This window comes from Dipteris shenzhenensis, chromosome 23 (genome assembly GCF_047967505.1).
Source record: "Dipteris shenzhenensis isolate YYH24624 ecotype China chromosome 23, Dip_SZ_1.0, whole genome shotgun sequence".
Classification (NCBI taxonomy): Eukaryota; Viridiplantae; Streptophyta; class Polypodiopsida; order Gleicheniales; family Dipteridaceae; genus Dipteris; species Dipteris shenzhenensis.
In genome coordinates this window covers 17,616,187-17,639,846 of record NC_141618.1, presented here as the reverse complement: position 1 = coordinate 17,639,846, position 23,660 = coordinate 17,616,187, and the positions used below count along the sequence as shown (strand labels likewise).

The 23,660-nt window shown below is 42.5% G+C and overlaps 1 protein-coding gene across 2 annotated transcripts in view; it reads right to left on the bottom strand.

The window, feature by feature from the left end:
- LOC147887076 (serine/threonine-protein kinase BSK5-like) overlaps nucleotides 1-22,939 on the bottom strand; it is a 33,592-nt gene extending 10,653 nt beyond the window's left edge. Inside the window, exons 1-9 of one of the 2 annotated variants that reach the window (XM_087394486.1) lie at nucleotides 21,163-22,939; nucleotides 18,542-18,744; nucleotides 18,292-18,427; nucleotides 17,793-17,926; nucleotides 17,566-17,671; nucleotides 13,800-13,885; nucleotides 4,412-4,600; nucleotides 1,170-1,334; nucleotides 326-439 (exon numbers count right to left, since the gene is read on the bottom strand). In XM_087394486.1, the coding sequence (XP_087250612.1) occupies nucleotides 326-439; nucleotides 1,170-1,334; nucleotides 4,412-4,600; nucleotides 13,800-13,885; nucleotides 17,566-17,671; nucleotides 17,793-17,926; nucleotides 18,292-18,427; nucleotides 18,542-18,744; nucleotides 21,163-21,244 (1,215 nt within the window). In that variant the 5' untranslated portion in view covers nucleotides 21,245-22,939. Of the gene's footprint in view, nucleotides 1-325; nucleotides 440-1,169; nucleotides 1,335-4,411; nucleotides 4,601-13,799; nucleotides 13,886-17,565; nucleotides 17,672-17,792; nucleotides 17,927-18,291; nucleotides 18,428-18,541; nucleotides 18,760-21,162 lie in introns of both variants that reach the window. The other variant, XM_087394485.1, reaches the window with a different exon arrangement.
- Between the last annotated feature and the right edge of the window lie 721 nt (nucleotides 22,940-23,660).

Sequence of the window (23,660 nt, the reverse complement as noted above, 5' to 3'; positions counted from 1 at the left end):
AAGTATCTTATGTTTTTCATTTTCTTTGAGCAATCTCTAGCAAAATACCCAAAGATCCTGCATATCTGCCACTAGTCCTGCCTACCTGAGCCATCATAGCGTCTAGATATTTATTTCCAGCACCAGCTTTGAGTGTTTGAGTTTTTAAGATTATTATCATGCACTCAGCAAGGACCTTGCGAGCCCTTTGCCTCAACCACAGTGGCTTGTATGAGTTAGTTTTTTATTGCACTTTGTCTCACAGGCCCCGAAGACAGTAATCTCTCTCTCCCTCTCTCTCTCTCTCTCTCTCTCATGCTTTACGCTGTAATATATGTAATCATACCTGTGTATAGCAATCAATAGCGGTTCTGAAATCTTTTTCTCGAAATGCACTATCACCTCGTTTCTTGGCAGACAACATATCTTGCATCTGTTTGGTCCAGACTTGGAATGAAAGCTGTGGATGCAAGTCAGAGACAAAACCATTATTAGAAATTCTGATTCAACACAATCATTCTGTAACATGAGCAGACTACTATTTGCAAAATTAAAAGACTGCTAAGTATAGTTGACAAAATCTGTTGTCACACGTGACTACCCCTTCCATATACACACTATGAGCCTAGAGGGTCACAAAATAAGGACCACTTTCAATGTTTTAGGGATTACCCAAGTTGAGATATTTCTCCCTTTTCTTGAGGCTCTGGTCCAACTTCGAAGATATTTTGTTGACAAACAGAGCATCATACTAATACAGATAATGAAAATGTACGATTCATGATTTGGTGATTATGTCCAGAATAAGATAGGGGGCCTTTAAAGTATTGTATATTTGCCCCGGTTCCTTATACTCAGAATCATTGAGCCAGATTTACAAAGTTGTTATTTACTTGTCCTACAATGCTTCAGACAGGACAGGTATGAGCTCCTTTTGCATGACGCTTTGCCATTATGAAGATTTTGCTTCTTTGCACAACCTTGCGCATCTGAAGTTTTGCAGGACAAGTACGTTACAGCTTTGAAGGGATGGTCCGATAATGCTGGATTGGAATACATACGCAAAAACTTGGACCCAAAGCCTCAAAGAAAAAAGAAAATAACTCAACTCAAGAAGTTTGAAAAAATTGATCATTTCAGAATTGAAATTCCACTTCTGAGTCAAATCACTAAAAGAATTGAGGACCAACCTCATTTTCCGTTCCTTCATCATCCTTATAGCCTGTCTTTAACATTATCTCATGTATAGCTGTCAAGTCATTTCTAGAGCATGCCTCCCACAATGCAGATACTGACTGATTCTGAGGTTGTGGGACCTCAATTCTCTGTATGCCCATCAGCACATATGAAGGCACCTGCAAGAAGTCAATAGGTACGCCCAAGTAAAGAAAAAGCATTGCTTTCTTGAAACTAAAGTGCAAAAACAAAGCACAAAATTATAAATTCTTTTACAGTATCCCCAGTACAGTGCACCACACATTTGTTATAAGTGGCAAGCCAGAATGAGGGATGTTGTGCTGCTGTATTAGTTATCAAACGTGTGCTGCTGTATTAGTTATCAAACTGGTTAAAGAGGCAGGAACTTCTGAAAATGTGTTCTTGTTCCCCGTTAGGCTGCCTCAGGGGTGCTCGTCACTTGCCTGGCTCCCTTTACATCTCTTCTCACTGCTCGATGCCCTGACAACTCTTAAGGTAGGGGAGATGACAGGACATGCCCACCCCCTAGGCATGCCCCTTAGCCCTTCAGTCACAGATTTCCCCACAGTACAAACCCTTGCAACGACTCACAAAGATGAGGTTTAGACTAGAGTGGAAGGGAAAAAGAAGGCAGGTATGGTGCAAGTGCTCGTAGAAGGGCGCAAAGGAGACACCACGTGTAGCAGAAATCTGTGATAGAGTACCCTAGATGCTAAGCGGGTGGCAATGGATCCCCAAAAGCATCCGGCCTCATCAGATAGTTCTTTGATACCTTGCCCACACATGCTCCAGACTCGGGACCGAGTTCTACCCTTGCTGAAGACCATGGAGAAGGTTGCAAAGTCAAGGCAGTGCCCCCCAGCTCCTGTGCTTTTGCGGAACTTTTCATGGGCAGGATAGGATGGTACTCAAAACACCAAGGCCACAGTTGCTTGGTAGACAGTGATTGTACCTCACACAAAGGGTGGCCTAGGTATCATCGACCGGGATGTGCAAAGCACGGCCCTTTTGGGGAAGTTGATAATTCTTGGTCTCACTATAAGGCTTAAGCTCAAAGCCTTGGAAGCTCTTTCTTAGCAAGGGCTTCTCAAGAACATGCGGACAGACGACAAAGGCAAGGTGGATTAAACCAACCACTGATTGAGAGGGGTTCTCCCTTTGATTGGGAGTTCGATGACAGTCAGGTGACACTTATCCACTCCCCTGGTCTCCCTCATGTGAACCAAGTAGAAGACCATCAGCCCCTTTCCCTTACGTGGCAACTAGGGGTCCCGGATTAAGAGGATCATAATATGACGCTACTCAGTTCATCAAGTGAACATTAACAAAAAACACAAGTTTACACTCGAAGAAAATGTCGTGAACACAATCATCAACTGCTATCATGCATTTTATGACAATGAATTCACAAAGCCCAAATTCTGGCATTCATACACTGAGCTACATGTTATATGAATGCATAACCAGCACCAACAAGAATGTGCAAAGTCACTCACACACACGCCTATAGATATATATATATATAGAGAGAGAGAGAGAGAGAGAGGAAGAAGAGAAGAATTTTTTAACGTCAGGCCACAAGGCAAGGCCCTCATGGGGTCATCACACATCAATCCTGGGGATCGAACTCAACACACCCAACAACATGAGTCACTCCCGTAACCAACAAGTCTGCTCACCAAGAGCGGCAGATATGTTGGCCGGGATGAGACTATATACTCACTGAAGAGAATAATTTTTTAACGTCAGGCCACAAGGCAAGGCCCTCACGAGGTCATCAGACATCCATCCTTGGGATCGAACTCAACACCCAACAACAAGAGTTAGTCGCGTAACCAACAAGTCTACTCATCAAGTGCGGGTAGAAATGTTGGCCGGGACGAGACTATATACACACTGAAGAGATGAATTTTTTAATGTCAGGCCACAAGGCAGGGCCCTCACGGGGTCATCAGACGTCGATCCAAGGAGAGAGATGAATCCACAAACATGCCCAAATTCATCGTCTAAAGACACAACACATAGTGCAGTTTAAATCTCATGGCAATCACTCATGAGCTATGAAAACCATAACACTCCATCATCCATAGCAAGGACTAGATACTATGATGTCATCAGTGCCCAACACTTGGTATAGATGATAGTATAAATATATGTTCTCACACATACATATCCACACACCCAAACATAATTGAGCATCCATTTATACAAAGTTCTTCGTATTGAGTTTTCATCACCACTCCAGAGGTGAAGGCAGACTCATCCATGACAAAGGCTAGTACTAAAGGAGAAGGTTAATAAAAAACAAGTCACCATTCTCTCTATTCAAGCTACAACTGCTTGTGAAGACGATAGCATTTCTAAGAAAAAAAGGCTTATCATGTCCACAAACACGGAAGGAACATATATCTAGATGAATCCAAAAACATGCCCAAACTCAATTCTCCTAAACACAACAAATAGTACAGTTTCAATCTCATGAGAGTCACTCACGAGATTGAAAACCATAACCTCCACGCATAGCAAGGTATAGCCACTATGACATCCCCATAGACATGCAATTCACATGCATAAAAAGGTGTGCACCTTTTATTAAGTGCTTCTCTAAAGAAAAAGACAGGCTCTGCCATGACAAGCATCACTAGCACAGCTACGTGCAGAAACAGGTGTTCACTTTTCTATTCATAAATCCAAACAAAGCAGCATGTTGAGTTTCAGTTCTTCTCTGACAGAAAAGGAAAGATCAGCCATTACACACTTTCACTAGAGAGTTGTAACAAGCTCTCACACAGGACCCGAGATTCAAATTCATTATGTTAAAAAGCCGTATACGTCCTTCGAATTTTCATCCAGAAGCAGGTGAAAACTGGAGGACAAATGCTTGCTGACCTTGCACTGGCTTTCAACGCACTAAATATCCCACTTGATCAACAAATCTACAATTACTCCCTTGAGTGCTATCCAATACCCACTCAATTCCTTGGTATAGGATCATTAAATCATACGTAATTAAACAGAGGCTGCATAGGACTAGGATCTGTAGATATATTTGCACAGCTAGACAACTATGCAAATATTTGCTTTGTTTTCAAAGAAGAACTTTAAGAGTAACTAAACCCCCATGCGCCTTTGCTCCGGTCAACTGTTTAAAAATGTTTCCAGATTTGCATAAACCATGAATATTGTCTTACAATTATCACTAGTAGAAATATACAGAAACAACAAGAAGACTAACCTCCACTTGTTTTTGAAGTGCTGTCAATGATGTCACTAGGTTTCTTGCACTAGGCCTCTCCCGGGGTTCAAATTGGAGACATCGGGAAGCTAACCGGACAAGCTCAATCCCGTCATCGTTTGAGTATTGCCCTTCTAGATATGAATCCATGAGTAAAAGCATATTCTTACTCCTAATCAAATCAAGAGCCTGTGTATGAAAAGGCATGCGTTCAAGAGAATGGTCAGCAATACTTAAATGCCCATTTGTAGAAAATGAAAAGGAAAACTGTGTGCTTAAGGACATCTTAAGCTATAAGGTACAACTATATTGACAAGCCAAGAACGTTCAGGCTTCACTGACAGCCAAGCACTCAATTATTCAACCAACCCCCCCCCCCCCAAAAAAAAAAGAATGCTGCTCAAACTGTATGTCGCATATGATCGAAACAAATTGATATGCTTGATATGAGACAAACAATTATAAACCTTCTGCAATATGCCCATACAAAAGAATGCAGTAATGTGTTTACAATTAAGGACTACAAAGCATGCCACAGGGGAAAACTTTCATTTGCCTAGGCACACCAGTCATCATAGCAGAGATATAGCTTTGCATGGTCGTAAGATTTCTGAAGTCTCTTAAATGACATCACAGTTAACACTGCAAACACAGATTGCAGAAAACACTGGCAGGCACAACCTTCTGGCACTGTGATCGCAAGTTCTCTTTCAATTTTTCCCTCTATGTATCCCAAGTATCAACAGCTTGCACCATTACAGCTTCCTTAGAAAGACTGTCTCTGAAGGAAACCTGTCCACCGTTTACCACATAGTTACTGGCTCTCTTTTTTTTTAATTTAACCTTGACAAATGGCTCAGTCTGTTTGCCTTTGCCCAAATGTAGGCCTCTTAGGGGGGTTTCACACCCGTCCGCAGACGGAGGAAACCCCCAACCTGCTTGTCCAGCAGTCAAAACCCAAATGTTTGCCTTTGCCCAAATGTAGGCCTCTTAGGGGGGTTTCACACCCGTCCGCGGACGGAGGAAACCCCCAACCTGCTTGTCCAGCAGTCAAAACCCACGTCCATCTGACCCCCTTTCACAACAGGGTGGACATTGAAAGGTAAATAATAAATGCGATGCCATTCTTGCAACAAACGCTATTGGACCAGATGGTAAGGTTCTCTGCCTAGAACCTGCAAGTCCCGGGTTCAACTCTCGTCATGGACTTTCATTGGTGTGCGGACGGCAGACACCTCCTTGAGTGCTGCATAGAAGCCACCCAAGAATATCTTCAATTTCAGGCATGACTAGGATTCCAACTCATTTTTTTGCTGTGGGCAGGCGGACTTGTGTGAAGTCACCTCCTAGCAGGAGCGCATTGCTATTGGGCATCACCCAGTCCGCCCATTTTCGGGTGGATGGGTGTGAAACGCACCTTAGTAGGCTCGTAGTTCTCAAAACGAGGGGCCATGCAGCCATGAGCCTCTTTCCCATATTGCTACTCTCAAACAGAAGAGGACCTTCAACCCTTTTGGAAGGAATACATTCATAAAACATAATACACACACACTACATGCATGCACGCACGCAACGCACATGTGTGTGTGTGTGGAGAGAGAGAGAGAGAGAGAGAGAGAGAGAGAGAGAGGACTGGGAGGAGGAAAAGACTTTATTACTTCTTTGAAAAATCTGGATCGAGTGCCCTACAATGTTCTAGACGTGAGAGTGAGAGCCTAAAAGAGGACACTAATCAACACCAAGTGCAAGTGTAAACTAAGTCTGAAGTGCCTCATCACTTAGTATGATGGAGATCACGCTGAGAATTGTATCTAACATCTTATGGTCCGTCCTTGCTGCATACCTATGAGTATGTCAAGGATCACAGAAAGTCATTCTACTAGACTTAAAGAGGCAATGTAGAATATCCATGTCTACGGACCATGTCTTTGACTGCCATTAAGGTCTCTAATCCGTTATCGGTAAGACCCTCAAACCTCTGTCGAAATTCTTGTTTGCATCTAGGTAGACGCCTTTGGTTAGGTATGGTCCGTCCTTGCTGCATACCTATGAGTATATCAAGGATCACAGAAAGTCATTCTACTAGACTTAAAGGAGGCAATGTAGAATATCCATGTCTACGGACCATGTCTTTGACTGCCATTAAGGTCTCTAATCCGTTATCGGTAAGACCCTCAAACCTCTGTTGGCGCTAAACTCTTGTTTGCATCTAGGTAGATGCCTTTGGTTAGGTATGGTCAAATGAGATCTCAGCCACCTATATGATAAAGTCGTATATCTAGATGAATCCAGGAACATGCCTCTAACAATACAACACAATGCAATTTCACTCTCACGATAGTCACTCTTAAGACTGAAAACCATAAACTCCATCATGCATAGAAGGGACTAGCTACTATGACATCCCCGTTGATGTCATCAGCGCCCAACAGTGGGTGTAGACCATAGTGTAAACATATGCTCTCACACATACAAATCCACACACCCACACATACTTGAGCATCCATTTATAAGGTCTTTGTACTGAGTTTCTGTCAGCACTCCAGAGGTGAAGGGCAGACTCAGCCGTGACAAAGGCTAGCAATAAAGGAGAAAGCTAACCAAAAAAGTAGTCCACATTCTCTTCATTCGACAACTGCTTGTGAAGACTATATGATTTCATTTTAGTCCCTCCCAAATGAGCATCCAAGCAAAAAAATTATTTAGACCATCTAGCTAATAGGGCAATGCACCGCTTAAGATAGAACGATTTTAAAATCACCAAGCCACAACATGGACGAAAACTTCACAAGGTGAAATTTGCATGTCTGCTAATATGGCAGAAGCATATATATAGATGAATCCAGGACTTCATACTGAGTTTCTGTCGGCACTCCGGAGGTGAAGGGTACACTCAGCCATGACGAAGGCTAGCACTAAATCAGAAGGCTAATCAAAAAGTAGTCCAAAATCTCTTCATTCAAGCTACACTTGCTTGCGAAGACTAAACGAAATCATTTTAGTCTCTCCTAGACAAGCATAAATCTAGCTGATAGGGCAATGCACCACTTAAGATAGAAAGAATTATCACAATACAAGCAAGCCACAACATGGCTGAAAACTTCACAAGGTGAAACTTGCATGTCCGTTACTACAGCAAAAGCATATATCTAGATGAATCCAGGAACATGCCCAAACTCACCCTCTAAAAACACAACATAGTGCAGTTTCAATATCATGATAGTCACTCATAAGGTTGGAAACCATAAACTCCATCACGCATAGCAAGGACAAACTACTATGACATCCCCAACTAACATCATCAGCGCCCAGCAATGGGTGTAGACCATATACCTAGATGAGTTAAAGAACATGCCCAAACTCATCCTCTAAAAACACAACATAGTGCAGTTTCAATCTCATGATAGTCACTCATAAGGTTGAAAACCATAAACTCCATCACGCATAGCAAGGACTCGCTACTATGACATCCCCACTGACGTCATCAGTGCCCAACAGTAGGTGTAGACCATAGTATAAACATATGCTCTCACACATACAAATCCGCACACCCACACATACTTGAGCATCCATTTATATGAAGTAAACTCGCACTCATGTCCCCTAAGCAGCCAGGGGAGGGCAATTAAGAAGGCAAAACACTACTCGTGTTGCATGACAGAAGGGAAAAGCAGCTCAGCTTTTAGCTTATTTTTTCACAAACTAGACAAACATCATAAACAAGAGCCTTCTTTCAACACTCCGACTCATGTTTGAATAGAAGAAATAGGAGAATCCTATGAGCACTTTAGTCTGTGAAAGTTGCAAAAACCTCACAACAAAACACATCACATTTTGCAAACCAATCATTTGACTTTGCACAAAGGAATTGATTCGACCACTATCATCTTTTATAAAGTACATACAAAAATTTGAATTGGTTTTCTTTTTTAAAAGCACTCTCATGAACACCTCTTACAAGACAAAAGCATACGAAGAACACCCAATAACTCCAGATTCTGGCAAACCCATTGAGTGCTCCAATTCTCCTTAGATGGTTGCGATGAAGCTAGCTTTGATACTAGCAAGCAACCTGAATTCAACCTTAGGCTTCACCTAATGTATAGCTCCATCAAATGAAAAAACTAAGATCGCATATATCTAGATGAATCCAAGAATATGCCCAAACCCATCCTCTAAAACCACAACACATTGCAGTTTCAATCTCATGATGGTCACGCACAAGGTTGAAAACCATAAACTCCATCACACATAGCAAGGACTAGCTACTATGACATCCTCACCACACTATTCAGCAGGTGTAGACCATAGTATAAACATATGCTCTCACACATACATTTGATCATCCATTAATACAAAGGTCTTCATACTAAGCTCCTAATAACACACCAAAGGTGGAGGGCTGACTCATTCGATGACAAAGGCTAGCACTAAATCAAAAGACTAAGATAACAAATCAGCAAGCAAATGTCTCCAACTCACCATCTAACCATGGAGCACTTTGAGCTCACCTTGAACACATAAAGATCATGGTAAGGTTTGTGGTCCCTGACCCTAGCCCAATAGACATCCGCGTCCCATACCACACATGTTCCATCTTCAAGGGAAGTATCAACAATCTTTCCAACCTACAATGCCTATGCCCAAGATCGGCTAAATATATCATGAACGCTTTTCACTTTTAGACTCCTATTCTAGAAGGTATTCATTCATGAAACATTAGCCCTAGCCCTTCCACCATGACAAACACGATTTAAAAAATGTCAATGAAGTATGATCATCATGGCAAAATCTTGCCTACCCTCACGTTGGCAATAGTTATTTAGATCCACCCCTAATTTCTTCTGATGGTTGACTATGATAATATAGATAGTCCAAAGAAGGTAGATCCACAAGCCAACGGCATATAAATAGCGGAGCTAATTTGAGAGCCGAATGTATCTCAATGATGCAAGGTGCTTCATTGACAAACCTTCCTAATCTTTCGCCCTTCCATTGCAATCATTTGTGATTCCATCTTCTTACATCTCCTATATCAAAGATGGAAGCAAAGGTGCGCTCGGGTATATCATGAAAGGTTAGGACTTAGCTGATCAAAGATGGCATACAATGGACAAGCATGCTTTTTCTCCACATGTTTGGATCCATGAGACGTGAGTTCTCTAGGACTTTCAGCCAAAATCCCTTGGTTACCTTCAAACTAAGCCAATGCGATTCCTCTTTGTTCTTGGCAATAAAGCCCTCTTTAAAAGGCAAATCAAGCCCAGCTTGTTTTATTTCAATTTGGTTGGTTGAGTGTAATGCTTCAAATCTCTTCCAAATAAGCTTTAGTAGTAGGAATTTGCAATTGTCATCATACCATCCATTCTAAGGCACATTTGGGTGGATTTCACAGTAACAGCATGCTAATGTGCCAACAGGTAGTGAACTTTTTATGGTGGCCATTGACATGTGTAAGGGAAGAGGCCAATATGCAACCCATAGGGGCCTTTGCGTGGATTTTGATGATGACATGTGTGAGGGGGTGGCTAGTGTGCACCTATATGCAAGGCTTGGATACTACAGGTACCTCCTGGGGGACTGCATAGGTTAGCATCATACATATTGTTTAGGTCCAAATCTTTGGACTTGACTATGAGTTTACAATGTACATTTCTCTTACTTCATAGCATTCCTCCAATACAATACTTATCTTGAGTGAAAGTCTGAGTTTGATCCTCATCCATAGCATGCAACATAAGGGCTGCATTAGCGTCCTCCTTTTCCTCTTGCAGCATTGATGATTGCATTATTTTTGTGCTGCGCTGAAAGGTTAGGACTTAGCTGATCAAAGATGGCATACAATGGACAGGCATGCTTTTCTCCACATGTTTGGATCTATGAGATGTGAGTTATCTAGGACTTTCAGCCAACATCCCTTGGTTACTTCAAAATAAGCCAATGCAATTCCTCTTTGTTCTTGGAAATAAAGCCCTCTTTCAAAGGAAAATCAAGCCCAGCTCGTTGGTTGGTTGAAAGCAATGCTTTAGTAGAAATTTGTAATTATCATCATCCCATCCATTCTACAGTACGTTTGGGTGGATTTCACAATAACAGCATGCTGATTTGCCAACAGGTATTGAATTTCTATGGTGACCATTGACATGTGTAAGGGAAGAGGCAAATATGCAACCCATATGGGCCTTTGCATCGATTTGATAATGGCATGTGTAAGGGGGTGGCTAGTGTGAGCCTGTATGCAATGCTTGAATACTATGGATACCTCCTAGGGAGTGCATAGGTTAGCATCATACATATTGTTTAGGTCCAAATCTTTGGACTTGACTGTGAGTTTACATTTTTCTTATACACCAAAAGTTATGCAAGTGCAACGTGTTATTTTTAGAAATAGCATTCATCTCTTACTTCATAGCATTCTTCCAATACAATACTTATCTTGAGTAAAAGTCTGAGTTTGATCCTAATCCATAGCGTGCAGCATAAGGGCTGCATTAGCGTTCTCCTTTTGCTCTTGCAGCAATGATGATTGCATTATTTTTGTGCTGCTGAAAGGTTAGGACTTAGCTGATCAAAGATGGCATACAATGGACAAGCATGCTTTTCTCCACGTGTTTGGATCTATGAGACGTGAGTTCTCTAGGACTTTCAACCAAAATCCCTTGGTTACCTTCAAAATAAGCCAATGCAATTCCTCTTTGTTCTTGGCAATAAAGCCCTCTTTTAAAGGCAAATCAAGCCCAGCTCGATTTGGTTGGTTAGGACCAATGCTTCAAATCTCTTCTAAATAAGCTTGAGTAGTAGGAATTTGCAATTATCATCATACCATCCATTCTAAGGCACATTTGGGTGGATTTGGCAGTACAGCATGCTAACGTGCCAACAAATAATGAATCTTTTATGGTGACCATTGACATGTGTAAGGGAAGAGGCCAGTATGCAACCCATAGGGGCCTTTGCGTGGATTTGATGATGATCTGTGTAAGGGGGTGGCTAGTGCGTACCTGTATGCAATGATTGGATACTACGGATACCTCCTAGGGGAGTGCATAGGTTAGTGTCATACATATTGTTTAGGTCCAAATCTTTGGACTTGACTTTAGAATAGTGACATCCATGTTTACATTTTCCTTGGACAACAAAAGCTATACAAGTGCAACGTGTTATTTGTAGAAATAGCATTCATCTCTTACTTCATATCATTTTTCCAATACAATGTTAGAAATGACCCAAATCTTTGGACTTGTTATATACCTAGATGAATTCAGGAACATTCACGATAGTCACTATATACCTAGATGAATTCAAGAACATTCCCAAACTCATCCTCTAAAAACACAACATAGTGTAGTTTCAATCTCACGATAGTCACTCATAAGATTGAAAACCATAAACTCCATCACGCATAGCAAGGACTAGCTACTATGACATCCCCACTGACGTCATCAGCACCCAACAGTGGGTGTAGACCATAGTATAAAAGTATGCTCTCACACCTACAAATCCACACACCCACACATACTTGAGCATCCATTTATACAAAGTCTTCGTACTGAGTTTCTGTCGGCACTCCGGAGGTAAAGGGCAAACTCAGCCATGACGATGGCTAGCACTAAAGGAGAAGGCTAATCAAAAAGTAGTCCAAACCTCTTCGTTCAAGCTACAACTGCTTGTGAAGTCTAAACGATTTCATTTTAGTCTCTCCCAAACGAGCATCTAAATCTAAATCTAGCTGATAGGGCGACGCACCATTTAAGATAGAAAGAATTATCGCAATCAAAGAGTAGTCCAAAATCTCTTCTTGTGAAGTATAAGCTACAACTTACTCTCATAGGGATGATACCTAGAACATGAAAAAGAATGGCGAGTATTGTTAACATGGCCTAGATGGATGAGCTATTCCATGTGATGGTCAGGGATGAACTCCATTACGTCGAATACCTCATGCAAAGGCAAATATTGCACCACATAGGTGGATTGGAAGGCCGCCATACGTAATAGTATGAGTTTAAAAACCTTCCAAGCACGAGGCATCTTATCTTGATGGAATCCATCGTTTAATTTTTTCTACAGCCATAAATACTCACAAGAAAGGGAGAGGAAGGATTTCAAAGCGAAGTCTCTAGTAACTATTTATGCATCTACATGGAAGAGAATGAAGGCTATTTTAATGCTTATTTGCTTGAGAGGAGCCCATTTCCCTTAGGGGGGACATGAGTGCTATTTGCAAATCCACAATACCTAGACCCTTTAAAATGGCTCCGAGAAATGTTGAATTGCAATTGTGACCCCCATTGCAATTATTAGTTTTCCTCACTTTAGGCTAGTTCTTTTGGTGGTGGTAGAGAAGGTGGTGGTGTGTGTTTTGTTGTTGCAACCACAACCCCAAGAGGGTAGAAGGGATGGAAAGGGCGACAAGAAAAGAACGAAGGGAGGGCTGAGATAAAAGGCAAATAAAGCATAGGCAGCACCAGCCACAGCCACAGCCACAGCGAAGAATTAGAAGGGGAGGGGGGGAACAATCAAGAGTTCGTCCGTTCATACACCAATAATTCATCTCAAAATATGCCAAGATTGTTTGCAAGTCCAAATTCCTCTCACAAGTTGTATATTTACAATGTTATGCCAAAGAAATCAGCATTCCCAGCCTACAGAAATTTCATGGAAGAATGGTAACAATTTCTTTGCTTCATGAAATGAATCTTTCTTTTCTTTGCTAGGAAGACCTCAAGTGGGAAAACTACTAGCTACATGGAAACAAACACCTTGACTCGAACTGAACAACCATCTCAACCCAAACTATAAAGAGAAACACGAGCTTCTCTGTACTCGAGCTCTCGCATGAGGATAAACAAATAAGATGCCTCAAACAAAGAGAAATTTGCTTTAACACCCTACATGGCTAAGATAAGAAAAATGTACATCATGTAGTTCAGCTGCAAAAGTTATAAATTCCTAACGGTGTAAGTCGAGTAGCACCCATATGTTAACCCCATCAAAATGATGCAATTCATTGGCCTACAATCTCATATCAACCAAATAAATTCACCACATAACATGGAAATGGAGATAAAGCACATGTTGATTAGCATAATTTATCATGGAAGACCTTCAAAATATGCAAACAAACCATATTTTACAAAGACACCTCATGTCAAGAATCTATGACATGAGTAATTAGTAGACATTACAATACAAAAATGTTTGGAGTGCACAATCAAACTCGTTTATTCTTTTGAAAGAATATAGAAAGCAATAATTAGCACACCACAACTCTTTAAATGTTTGTGATCCTCTTTAAGTTTCTTTGCTCTTCGAGAAAGGAAAGGAGAATAGCCATTTCTTTCATAAGTGAGCTAATAAAAGACCTAAAGGATGGATGAGTACATACGTGACTTGGGGGAATGTGTTTTCCACTCAAAAGATCCAAAAGTACTGTGCCAAAGCTGTATGTAACACTCTCCGCCGTCACCCTACCTGCAAAAAAGTGTAGGTAATACTTCCATTCACAATGTCTATTACCCACCAATCAAAAAACCACAAATGTGCAACCAATAGTCCCTCACCCCACCTCCAAAATTTGCAACACATTACATACAATACCTACCCCTCCCTCCCCCCCCCCTCTCTCTCTCTCTCTCTCTCTCTCTCTCTCTCTCTCTCATATTCAAATGAAGGGACTTCATCAAAGCACTAGGAGGTTAGTTACAACTAGACCCCTATGAGCCTCTTTTAGGTAGGGGGATGGGGACACTCACACCATCGAGCACCAGTGACAAATACCGAGAATACACTACAATCAAGAATGCTTTATCTGACCCGATTCAAGTTGACAACATCAAAGAGGAAGACACCCCATTTGTGTGGGTAGTATTGAGAGAAAAGAGAATGCATGTGAGAAGGTATGGGAAAAGGTACGTTGCACGTGCTTGCAAGTGACGCACCAAATGTCACGCTTCAAACAACGCCTCATTTTGAAGATGAGGACTAGCTCACATGATCTCCTAACAGTTATGCCTAATGGGTGAAAGAAAAGAGGCTCCCTCACTCCTAAACCTAAAGGAAGTGCTATAGTATTGGGAGACGATCTTGGAGATGGCCTCTAGCTTGTCAAGCAACAAGCCAGCCCTAAACCTATAAACATCAACTATCAAGCCTCTAATTGCCGTTCTGACAGCAAATTTTTTTATTTTTGAATGTAAACTGAAGCAGCTATCATAGAGCTGCAGCTGTAACTCAAATCTTTTTCCTACTAAAAGAGACCCCATCTTAACAAACAATTTAACTGCATGGTAAACTCCATATTCTTTTCATTTTCGAATGTAAAGATTGCACAGTCTGCTTATGAGTATTTCAACAAATAAACCATGGCATCTTCTTGTACGTGAGACATCTTCTTGTATGTGAGCATTATATATTCACTCTGTATGCAACATAGTGGAAGAGTATGGGTGTCGCTAGTGTAGTGGTGACAACCTTTATTGTTTGAAGGTCACAATGAGAGAGAGAGAGAGAGAGAGAGAGATGAAATGAAATAAAATGAAATAATTCTAGGAATGTCCACTAGAGGCCCGACTCGATCTATGGGGCAGTAAAAGGTCTGAGTTACAGCTACAGCTCTAGCTTCTCCACTTCGCATCAAAATTTGCAAAGAAACAAAAAGAGGCGATAGTTCATGTTTCTGGGTTTGCTATGGGCAGCTTATCATCCAAACTTGAGCCTCACAAATGCTCATTTTCTTTGCATTTCCCTACTAGTGCGATTTAGACACGTCAAAATCTATCTTTCCTATGCATTTCTAATTGCTCCCAAACAGCTCAAGGTCCCCTTATGTGATACGATAAAATGGATGGCAAGGGAGATGGCACCTGCAAATCCTGTTATTGCCGAACTGTCAATCTTGACCTTTGCTTAGATCAAGGCCAATGCAATGCCACCACGAGCTATATCAGTTTGCTTTCTTCAACTCAATAGTTATATAGAGCCTTCAAGTCTCTCACAAATCAACTTAATCTTCATACTAGAGGTCAACTTGGAGACCACTAGCAAATGGCATCCCACATGAACTTATCCGTAAGAGAGGCGCCAACAACTCACTTACGTATAGTATCATCGTCTAATTGCCCAAAACAGAACGTTCTCTACAAGCATAGCGTAGACCTTCAAATGTGAGATAAATTACATAGCTCTTCAAAACTTTATCACCTTTCTTACAGTGCAAGCATACGACAATATAAATGTGTCATTGGAAGTATTAATATCTAGATAGCCAAACAAAAGTCATCCTACACAATTACGTGAAGCCCCATATGCCTTGACCATTGCAATGCAACCATATATACCGATTAAATATGTATTTATAAATAATAATATGTAATGGCCAAAAGAATTGTTATTCTATCCAATTCTTTAACGAGCCCACAAGTGCAATGGAGAGATTAGATGCAAGGACCCTAATAAATATGGACAAAGTCATCCTCTTGAAACACACTCACTCCTGAAAACACGACAATCAATCTCATGACAGCCACTCACAAGGTTCAAAGCCATAAACTCCATCACACAAAGCAAGAACCAACTACTATGACATCCCCATAGATGTCATCAACTCGCAAGGCCACAATCATGAGTATAAACAAATGTGCTCACTCATACATATCCCATACACCCATGCACACTTGAGCATCCATTTATACAAAAGTCTTCATACTAAGTTTCATTAGCACTCTGGAGGTGAAAGGCAAACTCAGCCATGACAAAGGCTAGTAGTAGAGGAGAAGCCTAGTCAAAAAGTAGCTATTCTCTTCATTCAAGCTACAACTACTTATAGAGACTATAGGATTTGCTTTTTGTCTCTCATAGACGAGCAATCCTAAGCAAAAAATGCTTACAAATGATAGCTGATCATGCATCCGTTAAGATAGCAAGGTATATCTAGATGTATCCAAGAACATGCCCAAACTCATCTTCTTAGATAGCAACCCTTTTTTACTGTTCACCAAAGCAAAGCCATAGCTGACCAACTTCTCAAAAATATGCCTTAAGCTACATTCTAGAGTATCAAAGCCCCACAATCGGCCCAAGGGTTGCTTGTTGATGGGATTGTGCTCTAAAATGCAAACTCCTTGAACTGAAATCCAACTTACAAAGAGAAGGCCCAAAAAATTATCCAAAACTGCTAGCTACACCTAATGAGAGATCAAAATAGGACAGAGCCTTGCGGAAAAGGAGAGGACGAGTTGATGGAGCCAACACAAGCTAAGAAAAGAAAATGAAAGAGTCTAAAACTAGCATAAGAAATAGACAATTACAAAGGGCAGCAGCACATGGGGAAAGAAATGTGACTTGAAGGAGGCAAAGGAAAACTAAAACAAACTAGGAGCAAGCATATACCTTCATAACTAGAATATATCCAAACTTGCAAATTAAATTTCTTTACATAAAAGAAGCAAAAGAACAAAGGAGCAAGCAAAAAGAGTTCCGGTAAAGTGTTTGAGAAGGCACTAACAAAAGAACAAGGGAAAATATGAATCATACAAATAGAACAAACAAATACAGCACCAAGTAAAATTTAAAAAGCTTTCAAATATGAGGTGAAAGGTAGACAGATTAGGAAAGAAAAACTAAGGCGAAATGGAAGAAGGGCTGAAGAAAGAAAAGGAGGTGGCGGCATTATAGGCCACTTGAATAAACAAAAGCGCATGAGGCATGGAAAGAAACAAAAGCAAGGGACAGCAGGAAGAAAGGAAGTGACAAGAAATAGGAAGGAAGAAGAAAACATTAAGGGGCTGCTTAATGAAATCTGTGCGGGACAGTCTAAAGGAAAGAAGCCAGGGAGAGCAGAATAAGAGCCATATCTGAAGAGGGAATAGAAAAGGGGCAAAACGAGAAAACAAACAGGGAAAGTGAAGGGAGAGAGGGAGAAAATTTGAAGTAGAAGGACGAAGGGCAACAGATGGGAAAGAGCTGAAGTGAAAGTAAGGGGGGTATAAATATAAGGTGGGAAGGACAGGGGAGCAGCACCAGTGCAGGGACAGTGACATGCTTTTTAATTACTTTATAGAATCTTTCAAAAATATCAACTAGAGAACATGCAAGCGGCTTAAAATCGTTGATCTAAGAAAACACTGAAATTGTAAAGCTGCCTCAGAAATTACCAGTTCTCAGGTATTCTGGTGGAGTAAAGACCAAGTTAGTGCTGTAACTCTTTCCATCTCTACTGTTTTTCATCAGCCCAAAGCATGAAAGCCGTGGATTCCCCTCCTACAAATCAATCCTTCTTAGCAAAGGCTGCATATAAATCTATTTGCAAAAGAGCTTCAAAGAACATTTCACACAGATTTAAAAAGCTTTTACATAAAAAGCATAGAAGGTAATCCATTACCTGGTCAAAAAGCACTCTGTATGCATTAAGATCATGATATAAACGTCGACCTTGGTTCGCACAATGTTCTAAGGCCTGTGCAATGTAAAGTGCAACCCTTAGGCGCATTGCCCATTGCATGGGTTGATTCTCCCCTGCACATGTCATTCAGGTTATATGGTCAATGAATAAAACACTAAAACTCAATCCAAAGCACAAACATACAATGTAATCCACAAAAAAAGGCACAACGTTTGATAACAAACAAAAACAGAGAGAACAAGGTATGATACTTAATTCAAGGTCGAGATGAAAAATGCATGTAAGATATAAGCTCCTCCCTTTCAACACTAGCCTTGGCCCCAAGGTAATCCCATTTTCCGCTTTTAAAAGTGTTGGGTTTTTTTTTCATGAGCAGAAAAGCTAAAATTGCAACTGGATGCTAGTACTCGTAACTCTGAGCAGGAAAGCTAAAATCATATGAAGAAGAGAGCGTAAGGAAATTTGCAGCTTCACTTACAATGAAACAGATGTTTTGCTAATGTATCATTTGGCATGTACTCAGCAACCAGCAACCGTTCATCACCTTCACAGCAGCATCCAATTAAATTCACCAACTTTTCATGCCGTACTTGACCAACTCCCCAGGCTTCATCCTGCATTCAAAGACCCCTTCAGGAAGATAAATGCTTTGGCTTAGAAGAGAGAAACTGTAATTCTACACAAAAAAGGTCTACAAGAGCTTCCAGGATGCTGTCTCGAATAAGTACCGCAAACTGTCTAGCATCAGGCCAGGCTGTTTTGGGAAAACATTTCACAGCTACCCAATAGTCATTAGCCAGTCTCCCTTTGTACACAATGTTAGGGGCCTTCTCTCCATGATCAGACACAATATTCTCAGGGCTAAATCCTCCAGTTGCACTTCGTAACTGCTCATAAGAAAATTCGCGAAAAGCTGGCACCATCTCTGCCTCTGTGCAACCATTTTCTGAAATTCAAAAAAATTGTAAAATAAGGAACCTCCTTCCTCCCCCCCCCGGCCTCCCCTCTCTCTCTCTCTCTCTCTCTCTCTCTCTCTCTCTCTCTCTCTCCCAAATTAAAAAAAATTGTATAATAAGGAACTCCCTCTCTCTCTCTCTCTCTCTCTCTCTCTCTCTCTCTGTGTACATACATACATACATACATACACTCACATATATGTGTGTGTATGTATGTATGTATGTATGTACGTATGTATATCTATCTATCTATCTGCCTGTATCTATATCTACATCCGTGTGTGTGTGTATGTATATGAAAGCCAGGAATGTCAGTATGTGGCCTGTAAAAAGATTGTATCATAAGGAACTCTCCCACCCTCTTCTCCCATCTCCTTTGTGGCCTGTAAAAAAGATTATATCATAGGAAACGTCAGGAACATGAACAAAACAAGCCTATGTCAGATTTAGAACTAGGGAAGATAGGATTAACATCCTTTGTCAGACAAGCAGCTCAAAGAATAGAGATAGTAGATAGCTGAGGCTCACCCAACAGGAACTAGAACAAGTTATGACAGCCAGGAAGCCATCAATGGACCGTGTCATCGGAGAGGTTCACGAGGCGAGAACAGAAAAAGAGTTTTTGTTTCTTTGTAGGCACCATGTAACATACATCTAGATGAATCCAGGAACGTGCCCAAACTCATCGTCTAAATACACAACACAGTGCAGTTTCTATCTCATGATAGTCACTCACAAGGTTGACAATCATAAACTGCATCACGCATAGCAGGGACTAGCTACTATGACATCGCCACCGACTTCATCAGTGCCCAACGGTGGGTGTATACCATAGTATAAACATATGCTCTCACACATACTTGAGCATCGTTCATACTAAGGTTCTGTCAGCACTCTGAAGGTGAAGGGCAGACTTAGCCATGACAAAGGCTAGAGAAGACTAATCAAAAAGTAGTCCACATTCTCTTCATTCAAGCTACAACTGCTTGTGAAGACTATATGATTTCATTTTATTCTCTCCCAAATGACCATCTAAGTAAAAAAATGCTTAGACAATATAGGTGATAAGGCAACGCACCACTTTACATAGAAAGAATTTATCGCAATCCACAACATGGTACAGCAGGAACATATATCTATCCATCACGCATAGCAGGGACTAGCTACTATGACATCCCCACCACCGACGTCATCAATACACTTCATTTTGGTTCTTAGCTCATATTTGGTCTTCAGTGGACAATAAAAATACATCCTCTCTCTCTCTCTCTCTCTCTCTCTCTCTCTCTCTCTCTCACACACACACACACACATTAGGACTTTAACCTAACTTTAGTATGGAAACCTGGTTCCAGCCAAAGGGCCACCTTCCCCCACTATTCCACGCCACGTATTCCCAGCAGCACCATACTTGTCACAAGTTCCTCACAAGTTCCACACCGAGCTGCAAGACATCAATCCAAAGCTTGCATCACTTTTTTCAAATGTGTGCGTAGTGCTACACATTTTTATCACCAGCTCAACAACCAGGCTGGTGGATGGCAACTCAATTCTCTTCCAGTATTGCAGCTTCCCTGAGATTGGGATCAGGTGGGGCCGGGGACCCCAGCAACACACAAGCTCCAGTTCTACCAAAGCCTAATCAGGGGCAGCTACTCATGCCATGATAGCAGGATAACTTAGTACTTACACCACCAAGGGCCTTTACCAGCCATCTCCTTGGGGGATAAACAAATTCGTTCTCATATCGTCCATGGTATAATGTTCTAGCTGCAAGATTACAGATACATCATGAATGTTCAACAGCCAATAACTTGCATCGGAGAGCAGCAGTCCCCCATCATACATTAAGCTTGCCACTTCTAGTACTAGTTACATAAAATTCTTGACACTCCAACATTCGTTTACCAATTACAAAATTAAAAGTGGTCTTCATTAAGCCTGCTTGGCACTTCGTTTGTTTGTCCAATCGATCAAATCATGTCATACACATTCACAGACTTTGGGATTTATTTCAGAGACAGACAATTCTCCATTTGCTCGTCCCATGGTATCCTGAGATCTCCAATGAGACTCTACAATCTCTCTCTCTCTCTCGCTCTCTCTCTCTCTCTCTCTCTCCAGAAAGATTGCAGGAAGGTCGATCCTGTACGTATTTCAAGAAAGAGGTAGGCGGGAACTCTGTCCTGGACTTTAGAGGAAGACAAATATGGGAGATGCCGACAAAGAGCGCTCTTCCCGTCCACACAAGTTCTTCAAAAACGAAATGATGAAACTTCTTTCAACAAAGCCTTGAGCACGCATCTGGAAAAAAGGTAAAAAGGACTAGCTATAGACAGTACCGAAAGAGAACCCAAATTTGGATAAAACAACCAAGGTGTGGATAAAGTGACCTATTTCTGCTCTTTCAGATTCGGCTGGTAGTTGCGTCTCCGATATGTCGACGTGTCTGTGCCTTGAATGTATGCAGCCCATGGCTCACGTCCTAAGTGCCACCTTATCTGACTCCACACGGTACGGCAAGCCTACGCTCCTTCACAGTTCCCACATTTCGCTCGTGCCCGATACACGGTCGGAGAAATCTTTCTATGACCTCCAATTGAGCATGTCCTGTCTTAAAGTAGTTCAACCTCGGTCGTTACTTTAAAACCATGCAATCGCACGTAAAGGAGTAAACATTTCGACGACAGATCGAGACGTGGAGTGAACTGAGGCAAAGGTGTGCGTGTGAGATGGAGCGAAGGGGGCATGGCAAATGCAGAGATCGAGGGAAGATGAATGAGGGGAAGTGAGCTAGGACTGAAGAGGAGAAGGGGAAGGAGGGGGGAAGAGTGAGAAGGTGGATGGATCCAAGGATGATGAGGGGAGATCTGATGTGGGCGATGGGGCCTCGAGGGGATGTGGGCGATTGGGGGGGAGGGAGAGGAGAGGTGGGCAGGGAGGGGAAAAGCGAAAGGAGGAAGGAATGATTGATGGGTGGGTGTGGGAGTGCGAAATAGAAAGAGAGAGAAAGAGAGAAAGAGACAGAGAGAAAGAGAGAGAAAGAAAGAAGAGAGTAGTACAACGAAGAGTGACAGTATCACAAGCAGCAGCTGCTCCTCTTCCGCCAGAACAACTCCACGTTCATCATCGTCAGCTGATATGCTGCAGGAATCGACGTCTATAGCTTCAGAAATCTCCCAGCTTTTCCTCTCCTCCTCCTCTGCTCTGTGACTGCATCTCCTTCGTCACTACACTACCTTGCCAGCTCTCCTCCTGTCTCTTCCCTCCCCCATTTGCTTTCCCACTCGCTGCTTTCCTAGCCCTGCAGCTTCGTCCTCCCTCCAGATCAAATTCTTCCGCATCTCGTAGCTCACCTTGTTGTCATTTTTGCCCCACCCTCTTACACACACGAGCGTTGAAAACCAGCAGCCCCCATCAGAGTACACGCACCACGCCCCTCCGAGTCCCTCGCCCTCCAGGAGTCGTCGTCCCCGTGGATCGCGGTTGATATCCCCCCCCCCCCCCCCCCCCCCCAACTCGCGGCGCCGCAATTCGCCCGCCAGCAGGCACCTCCCTCCCGGCGCAAAACGGCGGCACAGTTCCGCAGGCGCGGGGCACCCGAAATATGAAAAACGAGCAGCGCGGCGTCGGACAGCGACGCCACAAAAAAAGAGCAATCTTTCACGAGCTGATCAAGACGGAAGGGAGACACAAGTTCGATGGCAAGGGAGAGGCAACGAAGCCGAGGGAGGCGGCGGGGGCGATCAAGAGCGGCATGGGAAGTCGAAGAGGAGAGGGGGGGAGAGTGCAGGAAGCGAGGGTGGGGAGGCGATCAAGAGCCGAAAAAGAGAGAGAGAGAGAGAGAGAGAGAGAGAAATGATCCGCCATAGCCACAGAGAGAGTCAGAGAGGGTCGACGGAAGGCGATGATCCGGCAAAGCCACCAAAGGAACGAATATCGAGGCAGGCAGAGAGGAAGGGAGGGAAGGAAGGCGATGGTGCGGCATAGGCAGCGAGCGAAGAGCGAAACTGCTACGAAACTAATTCCAAGGAAGGAAGGCAGGGAGGAAGGGGATGATCCGCCATAGCCAGTTTGAAAGGAGAAGAGATTATGTGAAGGTGATGCTCCGCCATAGCCAGCCACCACATGAAGCTTCCTTCACTACACTTACTCCCAGTTGCCAGACAGTGCACAGACAGACAGTAGTGCCCGTATCCGAGCCTCCCCCCTAACCTCCCTCCTTGCCTCTTTTCCGAGCCTCCCAGCTTCGGAACCCCCCAGGCCTCCCAGGCTCGGTTGCCCAACCCGGTATCCTATGCCAGCTTTTTCCTTTCAACATTTGTATGACCCTTTTCACACTAATTTCTTGACCCCCCAAATAAAAAATTCCTTCATCATTTTTATTTATTAGAGAATCCCATTAACTTGGACCCTTTCACGTCCTTTAAATGCGCACATCTTTTTGCACACCCCTTTTTGTCCCCCCCCCCCCCCCCCCCCCCCCACCTAAACCACTCCTTGCTCATGGACGCTCCATGTCCTTTTGCCTCACATCTCTCCCCCATGTCCTTGGCCTGATTTCTTCCATTGCCCGCACACTTGGCCCTTGGAAGCTCCCTCAGCATCATCAATTCTCCTGCCAGGCCTCCCTCTTCGTGGCTTCGCCTGCTTCATCTATTCCTACCGATGCTCGCTCATCATGAAATCTCCCAAAAATTGATCGCGAAAACTGCAGGAAACCAAGACAAGAAGAAGTGAGCCTCGGATTACCCAAGTGGCAAGGCCACCATATTTCTTGTCTCTGTCACCGTGAGCAAATGAAAGAACTCTCCAAAAGGTATGCAAGAAGGTTAAGTCACTTGACATTTTTACTCATGCAGCAACTCTTGGGAATGATACGTATTCAAGC